Raw genomic sequence first — 17,593 nt, 5'->3', positions numbered from 1 at the left:
CTTCTTTGGAGAAATGTCTATTTAGGTCTTCTGCCCATTTTTGGATTGGGTTGTTTGGTTTTTTGATATTGAGCTGCATGAGCTGCTTGTAACTTTTGGAGATTAATCCTTTGTCAGTTGCTTCATTTGCAAATAGTTTCTCCCATTTGGAGGGTTGTCTTTTGGTCTTGTTTACGGTTTCCTTTGCTGTGCAAAAGCTTTGAAGTTTCATTAGGTCCCATTTGTTTATTTTTGTTTTTATTTCCATTTCTCTAGGAGGTGGGTCAGAAAGGATCTTGCTGTGATTTATGTCATAGAGTGTTCTGCCTATGTCTTCCTCTAAGAGTTTGATAGTGTCTGGCCTTACATTTAGATCTTTAATCCATTTTGAGCTTATTTTTGTGTATGATGTTAGGGAGTGTTCTAATCTCATACTTTTACATGTACCTGTCCAGTTTTCCCAGCACCACTTATTGAAGAGGCTGTCTTTTCTCCACTGTATATCCTTGCCTCCTTTATCAAAGATAAGGTGACCAGATGTGCGTGGGTTTATCTCTGGACTTTCTATCCTGTTCCATTGATCTATATTTCTGTTTTTGTGCCAGTACCATACTGTCCTGATTACTGTAGCTTTGTAGTATAGTCTGAAGTCAGGGAGCCTGATTCCTCCAGCTCCATTTTTCGTTCTCAAGATTGTTTTGGCTATTCGGGGTCTTTTGTGTTTCCATACAAATTGTGAAATTTTTTGTTCTAGTTCTGTGAAAACTGCCAGTGGTAGTTTGATAGGGATTGCATTGAATCTGTAGATTGCTTTGGGTAGTAGAGTCATTTTCCCAATGTTGATTCTTCCAATCCAAGAACATGGTATATCTCTCCATCTATTTGTATCATCTTTAATTTCTTTCATCAGTGTCTTATAGTTTTCTGCATACAGGTCTTTTGTCTCCTTAGGTAGGTTTATTCCTAGATATTATATTCTTTTTGTTGCAGTGGTAAATGGGAGTGTTTTCTTGATTTCACTTTCAGATTTTTCATCATTAGTGTCTAGGAATGCCAGAGATTTCTGTGCATTAATTTTGTATTCTGCTACTTTACCAAATTCATTGATTAGCTCTAGTAGTTTTCTGGTAGCGTCTTTAGGATTCTCTATGTATAGTATCATGTCATCTGCAAACAGTGACAGCTTTACTTTTTTTTTTCTGACTTGGATTCCTTTTATTGCAAAAGTCAGCACAAGTTAGTCTTGTAGATCCCGTGTTTCTGGGCATTCAGGTGCAGAACAGAACTCTCTTTGCGAGTGGTTCTCACTGGGGGCGATACTCCCCCTAGAGGCCAAATTGGAAACGGGGGGTGTTTTTGTTTTTAGTGTAATTTGTATTGAAAAATACGTTATTATAAATCACTGTCCTTTTATTATATTTCTCCTTCATCCTGGAGCACAGGCATTATATTGCTGATTTTTAAAATTGTGGTTGGTTTGATAATATCCTTGACTTTCATTGCAGGCTAGCCAAAGGGGCTTTGCACAACTTTGTTTTATAATAAGGGGAGCATTGGGTCTGGGAGTACTGAGCAGCTCTGCCCTGAGTATTTCACATTTTTTTCAAAACAGACTTCCAAATAAAGAAAGCTCCCTTCGAAAGACCTGGAATTCTGGATTCAGAGGCTGCTTGTGCAGGACTTCTTGCTCGCTGGCAGCCTTTCGAAGTCGGTTTGCAGACTGGGTAGGTTCCCACAGCTCTCAAGGGAGCCTCCAGAGAGAGATCACCCGTAAGCTTCATTTAAACAGCAACACAGAGTAAGAAAGCACAGCGAGTAAAATCCAAAGAGGAAGGCCTGTGTGCCTTTCCTCACTGTTTGTACACGGAAAGTGTGGGAAAACCCCTAATCAAGGGCCATCGATTGCAAATCGGTGACCATGGCCACTGAGCTCCCCTTGGAGTTTAGATTTTGCTTGCAAAGGCCCAATGAGGTGGATGTCAAATTTATTTTCTAATTCTACTGCTTTTAGATGTTTCCGGTAAGGGTAAAAATGGTCCTTATTTATTTGAGAGTGTTTATAGTTACGTCTGCCGCAGGTGTTTTGTGAAATCCTATTTTTCATATGCAACGGAGAGGGGAGCGGTTTCTTAGTCTGGAAGAAGGGCGTGGGGGAAGAGGTCTTTGTACCTTAATTTGAAATATCTATTCCATTGTAAAGTCTGTAGTGCAGGATGGTAGTTCTTTTTGGTGCAAGTTCCTTATGGTGCTTCAAGGCGCCAGAAGTTAATGCCATTCTGCTGTGCAGAGCCATGGTGCCTTGAGCATCTTGATTAGCCAAGGATTGGTTTTACCCTTTTTTAAGCTTGCATAAATTTCTGACTTAAGTGAAATATCGGGCAAACAACAGTTAAGTTTTTTGGCTGAGTCTTTATTAAAGCCCAGTTCATTCATTCATTTAATGGATATCTATTAAGTACCAACTGGGTGCCAGGCACTGTACCAGGTGCTGTAACTGCAGCATTAAGTAAAACAGACCAGAATCCTCATCTGCTGGGGGCTCGTATTCTGGTAGGGGCTTGTATTCTGGTGGGAGCTTTTATTCTGGTGTGGAGGGTGGACAGTAACAACAGGTTATCTGGAAGGTGGTAAGTGGTAGGGAAAGGAGACAGAGGGAGAGAGAGGGGCAGAGAGAGAAAGAGAGGAAGGAGACAGACAGAGGGAGAGGGGGAAGAGAGGTGAAGGGACACGGAGGGACAGAGGGAGATACCATGAGACCATTGAGGTTAGTTGGCTTGAATTTAAAGAGAGACACAATTGAGGCCATGCTGTAACTTTAAAATTTGATTTTTTAAATAATGCCACCTTTATGTAGCTTTATTTGAAGGGGTTGTGTGTGGGGGGTCTCAGAGATTGCTTGCCTAGATGAGTTTTCCTAGCTATGTTTCTTACTCTAAAACTCCTTCTCTACTGAGACTGGGACCAGTCTCATCCAACCTGGTTTCTTGAAAAATAGAGATCACTTGGACTCACTTTTCCCTGGATGGAAAGGATACTGCCCTGTTAGGAGATGTCAGCTAGAGCTGGTCCTGCCACTGACTCAACGCTGGGGTCTTGTCATAGTACCCTCTCTAGGCTTTCCTGCCATCTTCTCGGTAATAGGAGAAGACTGGGCTTAAATCATCACAAAAGTTTTTTTCAGGATCAAAAAAGATAGAAGTCTACCTTTGGTTAGATTCCTGAAATTAGCATATATATAGGGAATTAAGTTTCAGTTTTCACTTTAAAGCCAAGGTAGCCCAAATTCAATGTTTTTTAAAATAAAAAGGATTGAAGCTTGATCTTTAGGGGTTTGGGGCAAAATACACTATAACCAAAAGGGTAGCTGACTTTTGTAAACTTTACTATAGCTTCTAATTATTATTGAACCCCATTTAGACCAACAGAGATATTTTATAGATGAAGATATGGATATTAGAGACAGCTCAGGGCCTGCACTCACCCATCTAGTACGTTTTCTACAACTCTGCACAGGGTCCAAATGAGACAGTATTTCCATGTACTTTATTTTTTAATATAAATGTATTTATTTATTTCTTTTCGGCTGCGCTGGGTCTTCGTTGCTGCGCGCGGGCTTTCTCTAGTTGTGGCGAGCGGGGGCTGCTCTATTGTGGTGTGCAGATTTCTCATTGCGGTGGCTTCTCTTGTTGCGGAGCACGGGCTCTAGGTGCGTGGGCTTCAGTAGTTGTGGCACGTGGTCTCAGTAGTTGTGGCTCGTGGGCTCTGGAGTGCAGGCTCAGTTGCTGTGGTGCACGGGCTTAGTTGCTCCGCAGTATGTGGGATCTTCCCAGACCAGGGCTCGAACCCCTGTCCTCTTGCATTGGCAGGCGGATTCTTAACCACTGTGCCACCAAGGAAGTCCCTCCATGTACTTTTTCAAGAGAAGCTTTATATAGCTAGATCACCACTGGCCATGCACTGTCCCTGTGGTAGTTAACTTTCTTCCTAGTATTTCTAGGGTCAGACCTAATTTGTAGAAGAATTGGTTGTGGCGTCAGCATTCAGTTATTATCATTTCATTATTGAAAAGGATGCTAATAATTTGTTAGCAAATATGTCCTGTACTGTTCTAAGCCCTTCATGTGTATTACTTCATTTTGCCCAACTATGCTGTAGTAAGATAGAGATAATAGCAACCGAAACCCAGAGAAGTGAAATAATCTACCCAAGGTCAAATAGTGAATTGCACAGTCGGGATTTGAATGGAGTCGGCTCAGTACCTGTGCTGTTCAGTGTCATGCTGCTCCAGCTCCTGTACATTTCAAGGGTCTGTTGCAACCTTTCAACAAAGAGAGGCTCACTGGTGACATTTGAAAGCAAACCTCATCATGGAACTAACCCATGTTACCCAGACCCTTGGATTTCTCAGCTTTGTACTCAATCCAGCTTTTAATAGTAGCGTCTTCTAGGGTAACTCTAAAAATGAGGGCTTTAGACATAAAGACTGCATATTATTGGATTCTGTTTATATGACATATCCAGAATGGGTAAATCTATAGAGATAGAAAGCAAATATGTGATAGGGGCTGGGGGAATGGGGAGTGATAAATGATTACTAATGGGTATGGGGTTTTGGGGGGGAAGTGATGAAAATGTTCTAAAACCAATTGTGGTGATAGTTGTACAATTCTACAGATATACTTAAAACTGTTCAATTGTTCACTTGAAAGGGGTGTGTTATATAGTAGGTGAGTTATAGCTCAATCAGATAGTTAAAAATAAGGGGAAAAGGAGGACCTCCCTCTGTTAAATTTAGTTCATGTTATTTATGTTGAAAAAATATTTATTTATTTGGCTGCGCCAGGTCTTAGTTGCGGTGTGCGGGATCTTTAATTGCAGTATGCGAACTCTTAGTTGTGGCATGTGGGCTGTAGTTCCCTGACCAGGGATTGAACCCAGGCCCCCTGTATTGGGAGCACGGAGTCCTAGCCACTGGAACACCAGGGAAGTCCCTATTTAGTTCATTTTAAATTGAAGTTTTTAAATGAGGATTGATGAAAACAGGAAGACTCATCTTTCTTTTATGGTTTATAAACAGGACCGTGAAGACTGAGTCGATTATATAACCCAGCATTTGAAATGTCTTATGTTGACTTGACAGTAATAACTTAACATGTGTTTGAAGACATTGACTTATACGATAAAAATGTTTTAAATATTATAGCATCTGATTACTAAAAGTAATTCTATATCCGTTCCTGATGAAGATCCCCCAAATATGTAATATTGTTTAGTCAGTAGAATAATTTCAGGGCAGAAACATCTGACTTGCTCTATCCAGTCCATCTCATCCATTCTGCTGTCTCAGAGAATAATGGGTTATTTGACTGGATTTGAATTTACGATTAGAGAGGTTTTTCCCAAGGCTGTATTGTCTGAACTATTTTGTCTGCATTTAATTCATTCTAGAGTTATTCATTAATCTTTTTTAAAAAGTTATTTCTAATTTTAGATCGTGCTACCTCTTAATAGTTTCAGGTCTTTTAAGTTTAGTATTCCTTTCTATAAAGAAGTATTTTATTTTGCCCTAAGTGTTCATGTTTAAGCCTCTGCAGTAGTTTCCTAGTTCCAGTGTTCTGGGATTTGGTGAACTGATACACAAGCTCAGAGCATCATCATGTTTCACAATAGTGTGTGTTTTGCACATAATCAGTCATTCGTTCATCAAATAGTTATGAGTGTCATCGTGTGCCAGGAGATAACCTTGACCCAAATGGACCCCCAGCCTTGCCCTTGGAGAGCTGAGCTCTGGTGGAGGAAGCCTGGCGGTGCTAATCTTGTAAGATTGTTCTCACCTGGCCATCTTGCTGCCTCTTTGTCCTGATGGGTACCCTCATCTGCATCTTCTTTCACCTCTCAGGCCTTACTTAAGGACATTGAACAGCAGTGCACAGCTATCAAGTCACTAGGTTTTGTTCCAAGGGGTAGTGATGTTTTCCGTGGCATATTTTGTTAGTGAGTGGTTGGTCTTTTTAATGAGCCTGGCAAAAAAGATCCTATAAATATCCACAGTCACCTGCTGAATTGGATGTGGTTTAACCACCAGTGACTTCGTATGTCTCTCTCGGTGTCATTAACTTTGATAAATAAAATAACCAAAGCACTACTTAGTTTCCTGTTGTTGCTATCATCTTCAAAAGTCTAAATAAACCCCTGGATTACCAAGGTATTGTATGTATTCCGAATATGATGGTTTCATTTATGTCTGAATTGTGATGAATAAGCCTTATTTAAATGAAGTATATACTTTCCCTAGAAAATGCTGATTAAATCAAATCTTCCTAATTTGATTTCCATCAAATCCATGCCACTTTAACTTGCCTTAATTTAGAGAAAACAGAATTATTAAAGGGGAAAGAAGAGTGAGTTCAGCAGTCTCCCCTTTTTATCACTCCGCCTGGCTGCCTCTTAACTGTCTTTAAAAATTAAGAAATGTGGAAATTTGAAGCCTGTTGCACAATTAGTGAACATTAAGTTTTCTCCCATGACAGTTTGAAGGCTAGGAATAAAAATTCCGGGAACATGTGTGGTGTCTTCTGCTGAGCTCCCCCTTCTCTGGTCCTCCACGGTTCCCTGCACCTTCATCGGAGCTCTTTCCCATGAGCTGTGTTGTGGTTGATACTTCGTGTGTCTCATTCCCACTGGAGACTACGAGGGAAACAGGGCTTGTCAAGCGTACTCCTGCTTGTTCTCAATTGCAGTATGTTTGAAATTGCATACAATTCCATTGATACTGAATGTTGTCTTTCTTGGTAGAGTTTCCAGTATGGCCTCTGCACCGACTTCTAAATATAATTCACACTCCTTGGAGAGTGAGTCTATTAAGAGGGTAAGTTGAGTTTTCAGATTTATCTGTGCCTCCTTCTCTCATTTCTCCTTTCGTATTTGAATATTAGGTGCTCATTCTGGGTTTCTTGAATTATTAATTTCATTATTTATTCACATAATGTAAATTCTGTGATACATGTGGTTTCATTAACCCGCCTTGTTCAGTAAAAGACTGATTATCTTATGTGTGTTCAGTGAGTTTTGTTTGTAAATCCTTTCACATAACTTCAGTTTTGAGAACCTCTGACTTGTGAACTACTTCCAGTGTTACATTTAAGATACTAGGCAATCTCTTGCCCCTGAAAGCTTTCTGAAGGAGAGATTGGAAGCCAGGGCCCGCTGAACAGGCTGTTAACACCTTCCTAAATATTGGTGTTATTTTCTAATTATGAGGATAAAAGAGTTATAGGACCAAAACAAATACAGCATTAACAGAAAATGGTTCCAAGTGTCAAGGAGAAATTGTGTAATTAGAGGGAGATATTGGAACAACTATTGGAAAGGAGGAATTTTAAATAAGCTTTATTCGTGGCCCTTTAAGGCTTTTGATGCATATTACTGATTATCCGCCAGAGAGATTCATTTACACATCCACAAGCAGTGTAGAGAGTTACCCAAGCAATCAGAAGGGAGCCAACTAGTGTCTTTTAATTTGTATTTCCCTGAGTACTAACAAGGGTACCTTTTTTTGGTTTTGTTTTGTTTTAAAGGTGTATTTCTTGTCCATTTGTAATTGTTTTGTGAAGTGGCTGTCTGTGTCCTTTGCCTATTTGTGTTTTGGGGTGTTTGGGGTATCCTTTTCTGTTGACTTATAAGCGTTCTTTATAAATTATGATGATTAACTCTTAGTAATATATATTATTCTTTATAATACATATAATAATAACATATAAGACTTTTTTCTAGTTTACTGTTAGCCTTTTAATTATATTTATGTGTTTGGATTTTGGAATACAGAGGTTTAAATTTTTATGTAACCACATCATCAGTCTTTTCTTATATTTTCTGCTTTTTGTGTCATGTTTGTAAGGACCTTTTCATCCCCCCATTATAAAAGTCTTTATTGTATTTTAGTATTGTTATGGTACAAGGATCAGTTCTAAACACAAGAGTAACTTCAAGAAGGTAATTGTAAGTCCTTGTGTAACGTTACTCTACTGTGAAAGTACATCTGTTAATCCCATGTTTTCCTGTGTTAATAGACATTTGTTTCCCTTATGTTGTGGCTGAATTACGCTTTCTTCTCCTGACCCAGAACTGTGGTATTTAAAGGCTGTATGAATATTAAATTTGCTCGTTATACTTGTTTTTAGTTTGAGGCAGTGTTAAAGGAGGATGATAATTTCTTTGCAGTCTTATCGTTTATATAAAACGTGCGGTTTTTGCTCCTCGTTGAAGAAGGCATTCCTGGCTGGGGACAGTTTGCCTTACCCTCTGATTTATAAAATGCTTAGCTTACAAGCACTAAAACATGTTGAAAATTAGCTAGGAATTTTCACTTTGTACCTGAATAAAAAGACTAAAACCATTAAAAATCCAGCAGAGCCCCCCTCTTTGACAGCTTATCTCTCACCTAAATACACAAGCCACGTTTCTCTTGTTTCAGAATACTTTACATTTGCGTAGCCCTTGGTAATTCTCAGAAGTGTGCTTGTGTAGTTTGTTTCACTTAATATTCACGAAACTCCTTTGAGGCAAGGATTACTAGCTTCACACATGAAATAATTGCAGCGTGACTTTGGAAAACAACTAGAAAAAAATGAATGAAAAACAGCGATGAAAAAACCTTTTGCCCAAACAGATGTTAGTGATGTGCCTGGCACTGATCCGCTGGGGCGGCTGAATAGATTGAAAGACTCCTTTCCCAGGCATCCAAGTCACATGGCAAATGAGCCTCTCAGAACTCACCTTCACTTTTAGTGGCTAATGCTTTGCCTGTCTGGCAGAGCGGCTGCGGTGATTGAACGAGGACCATGCGTGGGGAGCCAGGCCTAGAGACGCAGTAAAGTCACGCGAAGAATCTGTGCGTAGATGGTTCCCAAGGCCCCTGTTGGCTCAAAAGTTCAATGACAGGCCACCCCGTCCTCTTATCTAGTCACCTACATGAAGAAAGATCTCAATAAAATAGGAAACCCAGTGTGTAGTAACTGGTATTTTCTGGTGTCGTGAGAAGATGCTGTAATTACTGTTGCTCAGTTAAGGCCCTATTGAAATCAAGTTTTCATTCCTTCTCTCAACAAAATAGGACTAAATACTTAATATGAAAAAAAAGCTGCCACAGTATATGTGTACCTATAGAATACACTTAATATTTACTTTTTATCACTTTCCTGAACACTGTTAACTATAAATTGCTTGGAAGGGGTGTTTAATTAATATCATTGAAAAGCGTGCTAATGTTATTTACAGACTGAAAGTTAACACAGCTAATGAATGTTGAATGCTAAGTTTAGTTTTTAGTCGTTTGGATTTTCTGTGCCAATTTTCTGTAATGGTCACTATTTCTCTAATTTTTTTCTTTGAAAACGATATCTCTGTTTGGTTGCTCAAAATCCTATGCAAATGTAATGTCATTACTCCTGATGGCAGCATTTTGTTTCCAGACTTCTAGGGATGGAGTTAATCGGGATATCGGTGAGGCTCTTCCTCGACTTCCAGGAGAAACCCGCATCACTGGTAAGGAGCCTGTGAAGTTAGGATTTTCGTACATTGATGAGAGGTCCAGCAGGGTCAGGTGGCTTCAATCCCACGGACTCTTTAGAAGTTACATTTCTTGATCAAAGAGTTCTCTCAAGAGCTTCACGCTCTCCGGGATAGTGATATTTTTTTCCTCTGTACCAAAGACAGAATTATTTTGGAAAAGAAATGTGGATTAGCTCTTGAAAGTCTCTTATTGGAGCTCTAAGCTCTTATGGTTTGAGGTGATAAGAACAAAATGGTATTAAGGTTTTCCAGTCTATGATGTATGCTTTAAAATGCCTCAACTCAGAGGCTTAAAGTCCAAGTATTGTCTTCTTTGAAATATAGGAGACCACAGTGGTTTAAAATACCTTTGATTTGCCAGATAGCCGAAGTTAGTTATGTTGATGTCACATTCTGATTGTTGGCTTATTTTCTTCATTATAAATTCATATTACGAGGAAGGTATCTACTTCGGAAAGACTAGATCGTTCTGGCTTAACAATCCAGAAGCACCTGACAGCTTCTAAGCGAAGTGCTCATGTTGTGGGCATTCACATTTTTTATTAGAGTCGACATCCCCCTCTCAGATTCCCATTTGGTGATGATACAGTTACCATTGTTTCAGAGAACCTTTCGTTTTATTGACTAAGATCTGGGTTGTTTAGCTTAAATGGCTGAAAGCATGGTGCTAATCAGATTAAGGTCATAGACATGGTACCTGTGTGAATGAGTTAGCCATGCACCATGAGAAACTAGTCCATGTCCACGGACTTGCACACGTGATCCTAGTCTTGAAAAGGAAACCGGTGGCGTGTGTCCATCCCAATTTCTGGATAAGAACAAAGAGGATAGCTTACTTTTGATGGTCTTCATTCGTAAAGTTTTGGTGCTCTGTATCAGTGCCAGCACCTTCACTGAGGTACTAACCGACTGAATGAGCATGAAATAGCCTTACTGGGTACTCTTCATTTAGCACCTGAGGAGAAAGGGATTTCAAAATTACTATGAATAAATAAATAGATAGATAAACAAATGCCATTAACACATTCAAGGACATCCTTGAAAGATAAGACAAAGATATATTTTATTATAACAACTCAACTCTCCTGATTTAGTTTCTCCTTATGTTTGATTCTACCAAAGATGTACTGATTTCTTGGCCATCTGTTTCATCTCACTTAATATGTGAAATGAATCTAGCTCCACTCTTCTCTGGCCTATTAAAAGAGGAAGAATAGACTATCTAAACATTTCTACTGCTGACACTCATTTATTAAAAACATCATGATGTTCTGTGTGGTTAGAGGTTTGTAGACCTCAAAGCCGATCTGGTGGTGAGTCTGTGAGACTGTCCTACGTGAATTGCCATCCTCTGGTTGAAGTCTGCAGTTCACGAGTTACCTTGACAACCACCTGAGGGTAGCAGCGTCAGTACCCTCTTTCACTTCTGCTCTCCAGCTGTTCTCACCTTGTCCCGAGGTAGTGGCAGCCCCATTCGACCTAGCATGGTAATGTAGAAGCATTGCCAGTGCTTGCTTTAGACCTTTTCAGTGACTTTTTTTTTAATTGTAGTTATTCTTAGCCAAATAGTTTTATTAAATTAGTGCCATTTGTTGTGTATCTTGGTATATATTTCCATTATTTTAGGGTACTTTTTTTATCTTAATAGACAAAGAAGTTATTTACATATGTCCTTTCAATGGCCCCATTAAGGGAAGAGTTTACATCACAAATTATCGTCTTTATTTAAGAAGTTTGGAAACGGTAAGTAGAATCTAAGACCATAAAGATGACCCTAACTGTTAAAGATAATGCTAAACTGTTTCTCTTCTACCTTGCAAGATTGACTGTGGGTCAGATTAACACGGGGGTATATTTGCTTCTCAACTCTCAATTTTTGGCTTTTGCAAAGCTCATTTAACACTAACACCTGTTTATGTAGGAATAGAGTGAATTAAAATAAGTTTTGTCCTCGATAATCTGGGGAGGGGAGTTTTGTAACTGTACCCATTTGCTAGTTTGGAGACGTTAGTTAGGTGTAGAACAGTGGTTCTTTCCCAGAAGCACCGATGAGAACCACTTGCGGCGCTTAGCAGCCACTACAGATGCCGTGACGTACTGCATCCGAACGTTCAGGCTTGCGGTCCAGGCACAGCGGTCATTTTTTAAAACATCACAGATGAGGATGCTGATCTGTGTGAATCTGATGTGAATCCCTTGTTAAGGCCCACTGCTCTAGAACTTTCCAAGTGTTCAATTACAGAACACCAGGTAGCAGTTTAGAACTAGGATGACTATGTTGTGGCTTAGTGCCACTCTACCTTCTCATTCCGTGGCCATAAGATGTTTGCCATGGTATTTCAACGAATGTCCATCGATGGGACAACGTGATGGAGACGAGATGCTCCAGAAGGGAAAGAATGAATGAACAGCTGCTGAGGCTGTCCCAGAAGGGCCTGTGGTGGGTTGCCGTTGCCCAGGCCAGCCTGAAGGGGCAGCTGTATTTTGATGGGCTGGATGGAGGAGGGATAAATAGGGCCGGGGCACGTGGAAGAGGAGCCCAACATCAGCTTAAACGCAGGAGATGTTGGGAGTGTTGGGGGAATCTAGCTTTTGTTTGACTGCTTTTTACCTCAGAGTTTCTTCAGGACAGTTCTAATCTAGATTAGTTTGCACCTTTGGATTTTTAAAAAATTATGTTCATCTTTGTGTCCGAATTCCGAAAAATGCTGTTTATTACTGTTATTGCCTTAGCTGTGGGAGCCCACTTCTGTAGTGTTCCTAGACCCCCATGGGCCTGAGATTGGGCATTTTACTTATGTGACTCTCTTCAGGCTTCTAAGCAAGACTGGAGCTGAACAAATGTTTTAGTTTTCCAGAATGTGAAAGAAGATTCTGGAAATTAACAGAGCAGTGAGCTGGTTGTCAACCCTTGGCAACAGTTGGCAACAACTGTAGAATTTATCATTTGAACAGATGATTACGTACCCAGGAAAGAAAGAAACCCGTTGGGAGTATTATTGACAGACTGTGTAACTGGTATCAAGCCTTTAACTTGGAAGGGGGTTAAAGGGAAGGGGAAGGGGTTTGAAGCAGTCTTAAATCGGCTAAGATATTGGAGTGAAGCCACTAATGTAAAATTGAGCGTAGTTAATAGTTACTTCATAAAAGCCAGTTGTATCGGTGAAGGATGGAAGAGGTCTGTCTTTACAGTGGCTCAAGTTTATTTGATCCAGTAATTGGATGGGATTGGTTAAAAAGTTAACATACCTGTAGGCTGAACGAACAAAAGTATAATATAACATTATATAACATTATACTATACTGTACTATACAATACAATATGGCCAGCCAAAGTGAGACTCGTTCGGTACAGCTTCCAAGTGTCAAATTGGGACACACTGAGAGATTTTGTGCTAATATATGCGAGAATCATCAAAAATCGAATTAGAGCAAGTTGTTGACCAGCCGCACATGCCCGGTTCCATTTCGTGCTGTCACTAGTGATGAACTGGGGAAATTATTTAAACTGCGGTGCCGTGACAAGATTGTGTCTGTTCTGTGATCTCAACTGTGGAGACCAAACAAAAACTATCTGTCGAAAAGAGGCCAGAAAGAAATACACCAAAAGGTTTAGTACTTGCGATAGTTGGACGGTGGAATTACGTATGCTTTTGTTTTCCTCCTCCCACTTGGCGTGAGCATACATTACTTTTGTAATTGGGCGACACTTGGCCAGCTTTATTTATTTCGTTTTCATACAGCACTCCAGAGGCCAGGGGTTAGCGCGGAGTGGGTGAATAAAATGCCCATTTGACGCTGACTGCTAATCTTTTTCTTGTTCTACCAAGTTTTACATAAATATTTTGACCAATTGGCCACATCGTTTAGTCCAAGTTTAAAAACAAGCAGTTCATGAGAGAAAACATCATATAAAGCAAGCCATTTGGGTGGTTATGCAGAAGCCTCAAAACACAGTCATCATAGTGTATCTCAAAGTCCTAAATAAGAACATTAATTGTGGATTCTGCTGCAAAATGTGAATGTTTCTCATGTGTTTGACAAAGAGCCGCCATCTCACTGGCCTTTTGAAGCGGACACCTGTGTGGTTCAGGTATGTAAACACTGCAGTGGGAGCACGGCCTGCCTCGGGAGTCAGCTGTCCTGTTTCGTCAGGTGTCAAGGGCAGGTTCCTGCCCCTGATGTCCCGGCCAGTAGACGCACCGTGGTCTTTGGACTGTCATGCGGCCTTCTTCCCCTGGGCGTCCTTTGGGGTCTCCCCCCCTCCACTCTGAGCAGCATACTTTGCAGTCTGAAAACTCTTGTTGGATCCCCATTGCCCGCAGCATAAAATCCACTCTCCTTCGTGTGGCAGAAAAATCCTTCTGACTTCCCTTGCCTCGACTCACACTGCTTCTCCCCGTGCTGTTGTCCAGCTGCACAAAGCCCCGGCCCCCTTCCCAGCACCTGAGGCCCTTCTGGGCTGTGTTCACTGGGCTTGGATGCCCTCTCGTCCCTCAGAACCCACCTCAAAAATCATGTCCTCCCTGGAGCCTTCGCCATCTTCCGCCGAAGGCCTCACTCCTTCTCTGTGTTCATGTCCCCATGTTCACACTTATTGCTGGGAAACTTACCCTGCCCACCGGCTCTAAAGGTCCCAAACCCCTCCCCCTCCTCCTCTCCCCCTTTCATGTTTGTTTGTTTCTCCTGAGCACTTGCCACTGCCTCCTATTTTGGATATTTCACTGCTTTGCCTCCTTCCCGTCTGACCGAGGCCAGGGATGCTTTGTGTCTGTTCGCCGCCGAGCCGTGAGGCCTAGGATGGAGCGTGGCATGTGGCAGGGAAGGAATTCAGCCGTATTTATTTGTCACGCTCTCTGGCCTTCACTAGTGGCGGGACCTGGTGGTCCCGAACACCACCGTTGCGTTTGGCGTTGAGAAATCCCATAGCCGCCTTTTGACCTTGAGGGGTTTGGCTTGCGTTCGATCTCGTGACTCCAGTGGGGCTATTTAGGCCTGTAATACTCTGTCATCTGTGGACTCCCCGGGGGCAAGACCGCTTCCAGTTTCCCTCGCAGGAATACTTCGGGCTCAGGCGCTGTGGTGGGTGAGAAAGACAGATTAACCCTTTGTTCATTCATGTGGCCGTATCCTTATCCCAGGAACACTCACTGAGCGCCCGGGTGCGTGCCACGGTGCCGGGTGCGCGACACGGAGATGAGCACGTGTGGTGTAGTGGCAGAGCCCACGGCGGGTGCATCGTTCCATGAGGTTACAAGGGAGAGGCGGGTTAACTCTACGCTGAGTCACAGAATGCCTTGTAGAGGAGGTGATGTTCCAACCAAGTCTCGAAGAACGGGGACCGTTTCCTGGACAGGAGGGCGGGAGGGAGGAGGCTCCACAGGGCGCTTTTGCGCGTTGCGGGTCTAGGGCTATGGAGGGGCCCTGTATACTGCGGCAGCGGCGGAGGGACATGCCGGAGAGGGAGTGTGGAGGGGAAGGGAGGAGACGAAGCTGGAAGCCTCGCCAGCCTCTAGCATGTCATCAGTCACCATTCAGCAGTGTGCGTGTCACGTGGGGAACGACACATGCATTGCAGGAAGGGAGGTCGGGTCGCAGCGTGTGTGACAGATTGGGGGAGGGGGAGACTGGAGGCAGGGAGACCATCCAGGAAGTGCTCTCCGTTTTCCAGGCGAGCAGGTCCTAATCCAACCCACGTTGCAGTAGAAAGGAGGGAACAGCCGTGAGCCAGGCAGGAGGATCTGGGTGGCATTTGGAGTTGGGAGTCGAAGGGAAGACTCGAGTCGACAGTGATCCCTGTGGTTTGGGGCTTGAGTGGTTGCAGCTGCTCTCATTCGTGGCAATAGACATCACAGGAGGGGTGGGTTGGAGCTGAGGCCCCGGGAGGCAAGTGTGAATGTGCAGACTTACAGCTGCTGAGTGCGAAGTGGGAATGGCTCGGGAGCCATTGGAAACACGAGTCTGAAGGTGCTGAAGTGATGGGCATGCGGGTGTCCGTAACAGTCGGGTCTAGCCACAGGGTTACCTGAGGGGACCAAACGACCACCAGAGATGCGGCTGCGGAGGGAGCCTCGGGGGGCCCGGCTCTCCGGGGCGGGGAGAGGAAGAAGCCGCAGTCAGAGCAGAGGACAGGCTTGTAAGACAAGGCTTTGGTGGAAGTGGGGAGAAGAGCAAAATCTCTAGAAGGAAGGGAGTGGACAAGGGAGTGAAATGTTGCAAGGTTCAGTGAAATAAAGAAGGAACAGAGGCCCCGGAGGGTGGTCATGGGGAGGTGGCTGGGAGCCCCGGCGAGAACAGAGGCTGTGGAGACGGTCCCGCTCTTGCTCGTGCTTCCACTCCCCCTTCCACTGCCTGGTGGAAGCTTCTGCAGCTCCCAGGCCCTCAGCACACTTCTCTCTATTCATCCTCCCCACGGCTTCCTCCACTTCCCGGCTGCACTCGCTTCTCTCCAGTTAGCATTGTGTGTCAGCAAAGCTCCTTAGGGCCTGCCGAGCTCTTGCCCACGCACTCAGCCCGTCTGACGGCAGCTGCCGGGCAAAGCAGCCACCGCCCGGCCCCTTCCCTAGTCCGCCCAGCCCGCTCCCGGTTTTCTAGCAGCGACCTTTCTTCGGGCCCCAGCTTCTCCTTTCTCACTACCTGCTGGAGATCCCTTGACTTTCCACCTGGCACCCCAGGTGCACGGCCGAGCCAAAACTCTCCTGCTTTTTCTCCTTGCCACTTCCTTCGTTGGGTGTTCTTACTTCTCTTGATGGTGCTACTCTTCTTCTAGTCACCGTGGAGTCACCTCCTCCCCCTCCTCCGTTCTCCTCTGAAGTCTTCATTGTCCCGTCCCTGCCGGCATCTTCTCCCCACTGCGTTCTCTCTGGCTCCCACAGACATTCTTACAGACATTCTCCCCGCCCCCCACTTGGAAACTCTCAGTGGCTCCTTTCCTCCCTCATTTCAAATTCCTCAGTGTTCTTGGTCCTCTGCAGCTCAGCCCTGAGTCGCCTCCCCACCTCTCTCCTCTGTGCACCCCACATGCTGGCACAGGTACCCTACTCACTGTTCCCTAAACCGGCCCTCCGCTTCTCTGCCCTGGCTGTTTTCTCCACTAGAACTCACACATATTCATCCCCACCCATCTCTGCCATTCACACCCCCACTTTTTAAAAAATTATTTTGAAATATTTAACACAGAAAGTTTGTAAAGAATAACATAAACATCTGTGGATCTGCCCCCCAGCTGAAGAAATCCTTTTCCCCTCCCCATCAGCGGTAGATACCATCTGAAAGTTCCTAGGTCTCACTCTCGGTCACTCCACAAACTCCTCTTTAAAAATAGGATGGAGTTCCGGACATGCACAGATGAGCAGATGATAACCCTTAGGGCTGCCGGTGGGATGAGCAGCGTGTCGCGTATACACTTTTCATTACCTGACAGTCGGAAACAGTATGTTCTTCCTGGATTAAATTCAAGGAGAAATTTGTCATTAGGGTTTCCTGTAAGAGGTAGGACCATAGTGATTTCATTCTTTAGGCAGAGTATTACCTAAAGATTCTTGAATACCATTCAAGACCCTCTTTAAGGACAGGACACATGTTAACTTTTACTGGGTAAAGGTATTTCTGGGAGGGACTAGCAGGCTGCGGTCTGTTGACTTTGCTGTTTGATGATTTACCAGTGTGGAGATGGGACTTGGAGAATCAAGGTGGATGGATGGCCCTTGTATCTGCCTCTCAAATATCTGGTTCTGAAATGAGCATTGGGCAGGTGCGAGGTATTGTGCCTCCCAAGAGCTGGGCATCTGACACGAGTGGCAGACCTGTATTGCCTCCCACTTTATAACAAGCATGAACAAAAAGGGTTCCTGTAGTATTTTTCTTTTCAAAAAAATACGTTGGGAACTTTTCAACATTGTCCTTTTTTAGTTCCTTCCGTCTAATGGAGTTAGCACCTTTTTTCATTTTAAAAGAGGTGAAATAATGCTAAAAAGACTATAATAATGAAACATCCTAGAGTGTCTGTAAGTAGGAGCATCAGTGGGAACGTAGGATCCGTACT

The 17,593-nt window shown here is 43.2% G+C and overlaps 1 protein-coding gene across 6 annotated transcripts in view; it reads left to right on the top strand.

The window, feature by feature from the left end:
* Positions 1-17,593, top strand: part of MTM1 (myotubularin 1) — a 113,490-nt gene that overhangs the window by 33,728 nt on the left and 62,169 nt on the right. For 3 of the 6 annotated variants that reach the window (XM_060292431.2, XM_060292430.2, XM_030846946.3), the window contains exons 2-4: positions 6,775-6,847; positions 9,450-9,522; positions 11,198-11,292. In XM_060292431.2, coding sequence (XP_060148414.1) covers positions 6,785-6,847; positions 9,450-9,522; positions 11,198-11,292 — 231 coding nt within the window. In that variant the 5' untranslated portion in view covers positions 6,775-6,784. Of the gene's footprint in view, positions 1-1,591; positions 1,704-6,774; positions 6,848-9,449; positions 9,523-11,197; positions 11,293-17,593 lie in introns of all 6 variants that reach the window. The other 3 variants (XM_060292432.2, XM_060292433.2, XM_030846950.3) reach the window with 2 other exon arrangements.

The sequence above is a fragment of the Globicephala melas genome, chromosome X, assembly GCF_963455315.2.
Source record: "Globicephala melas chromosome X, mGloMel1.2, whole genome shotgun sequence".
Lineage (NCBI taxonomy): Eukaryota > Metazoa > Chordata > Mammalia > Artiodactyla > Delphinidae > Globicephala > Globicephala melas.
The sequence above is the reverse complement of the archived record's forward strand: the minus strand, read 5'-3'. Positions and strand labels throughout refer to the sequence as shown.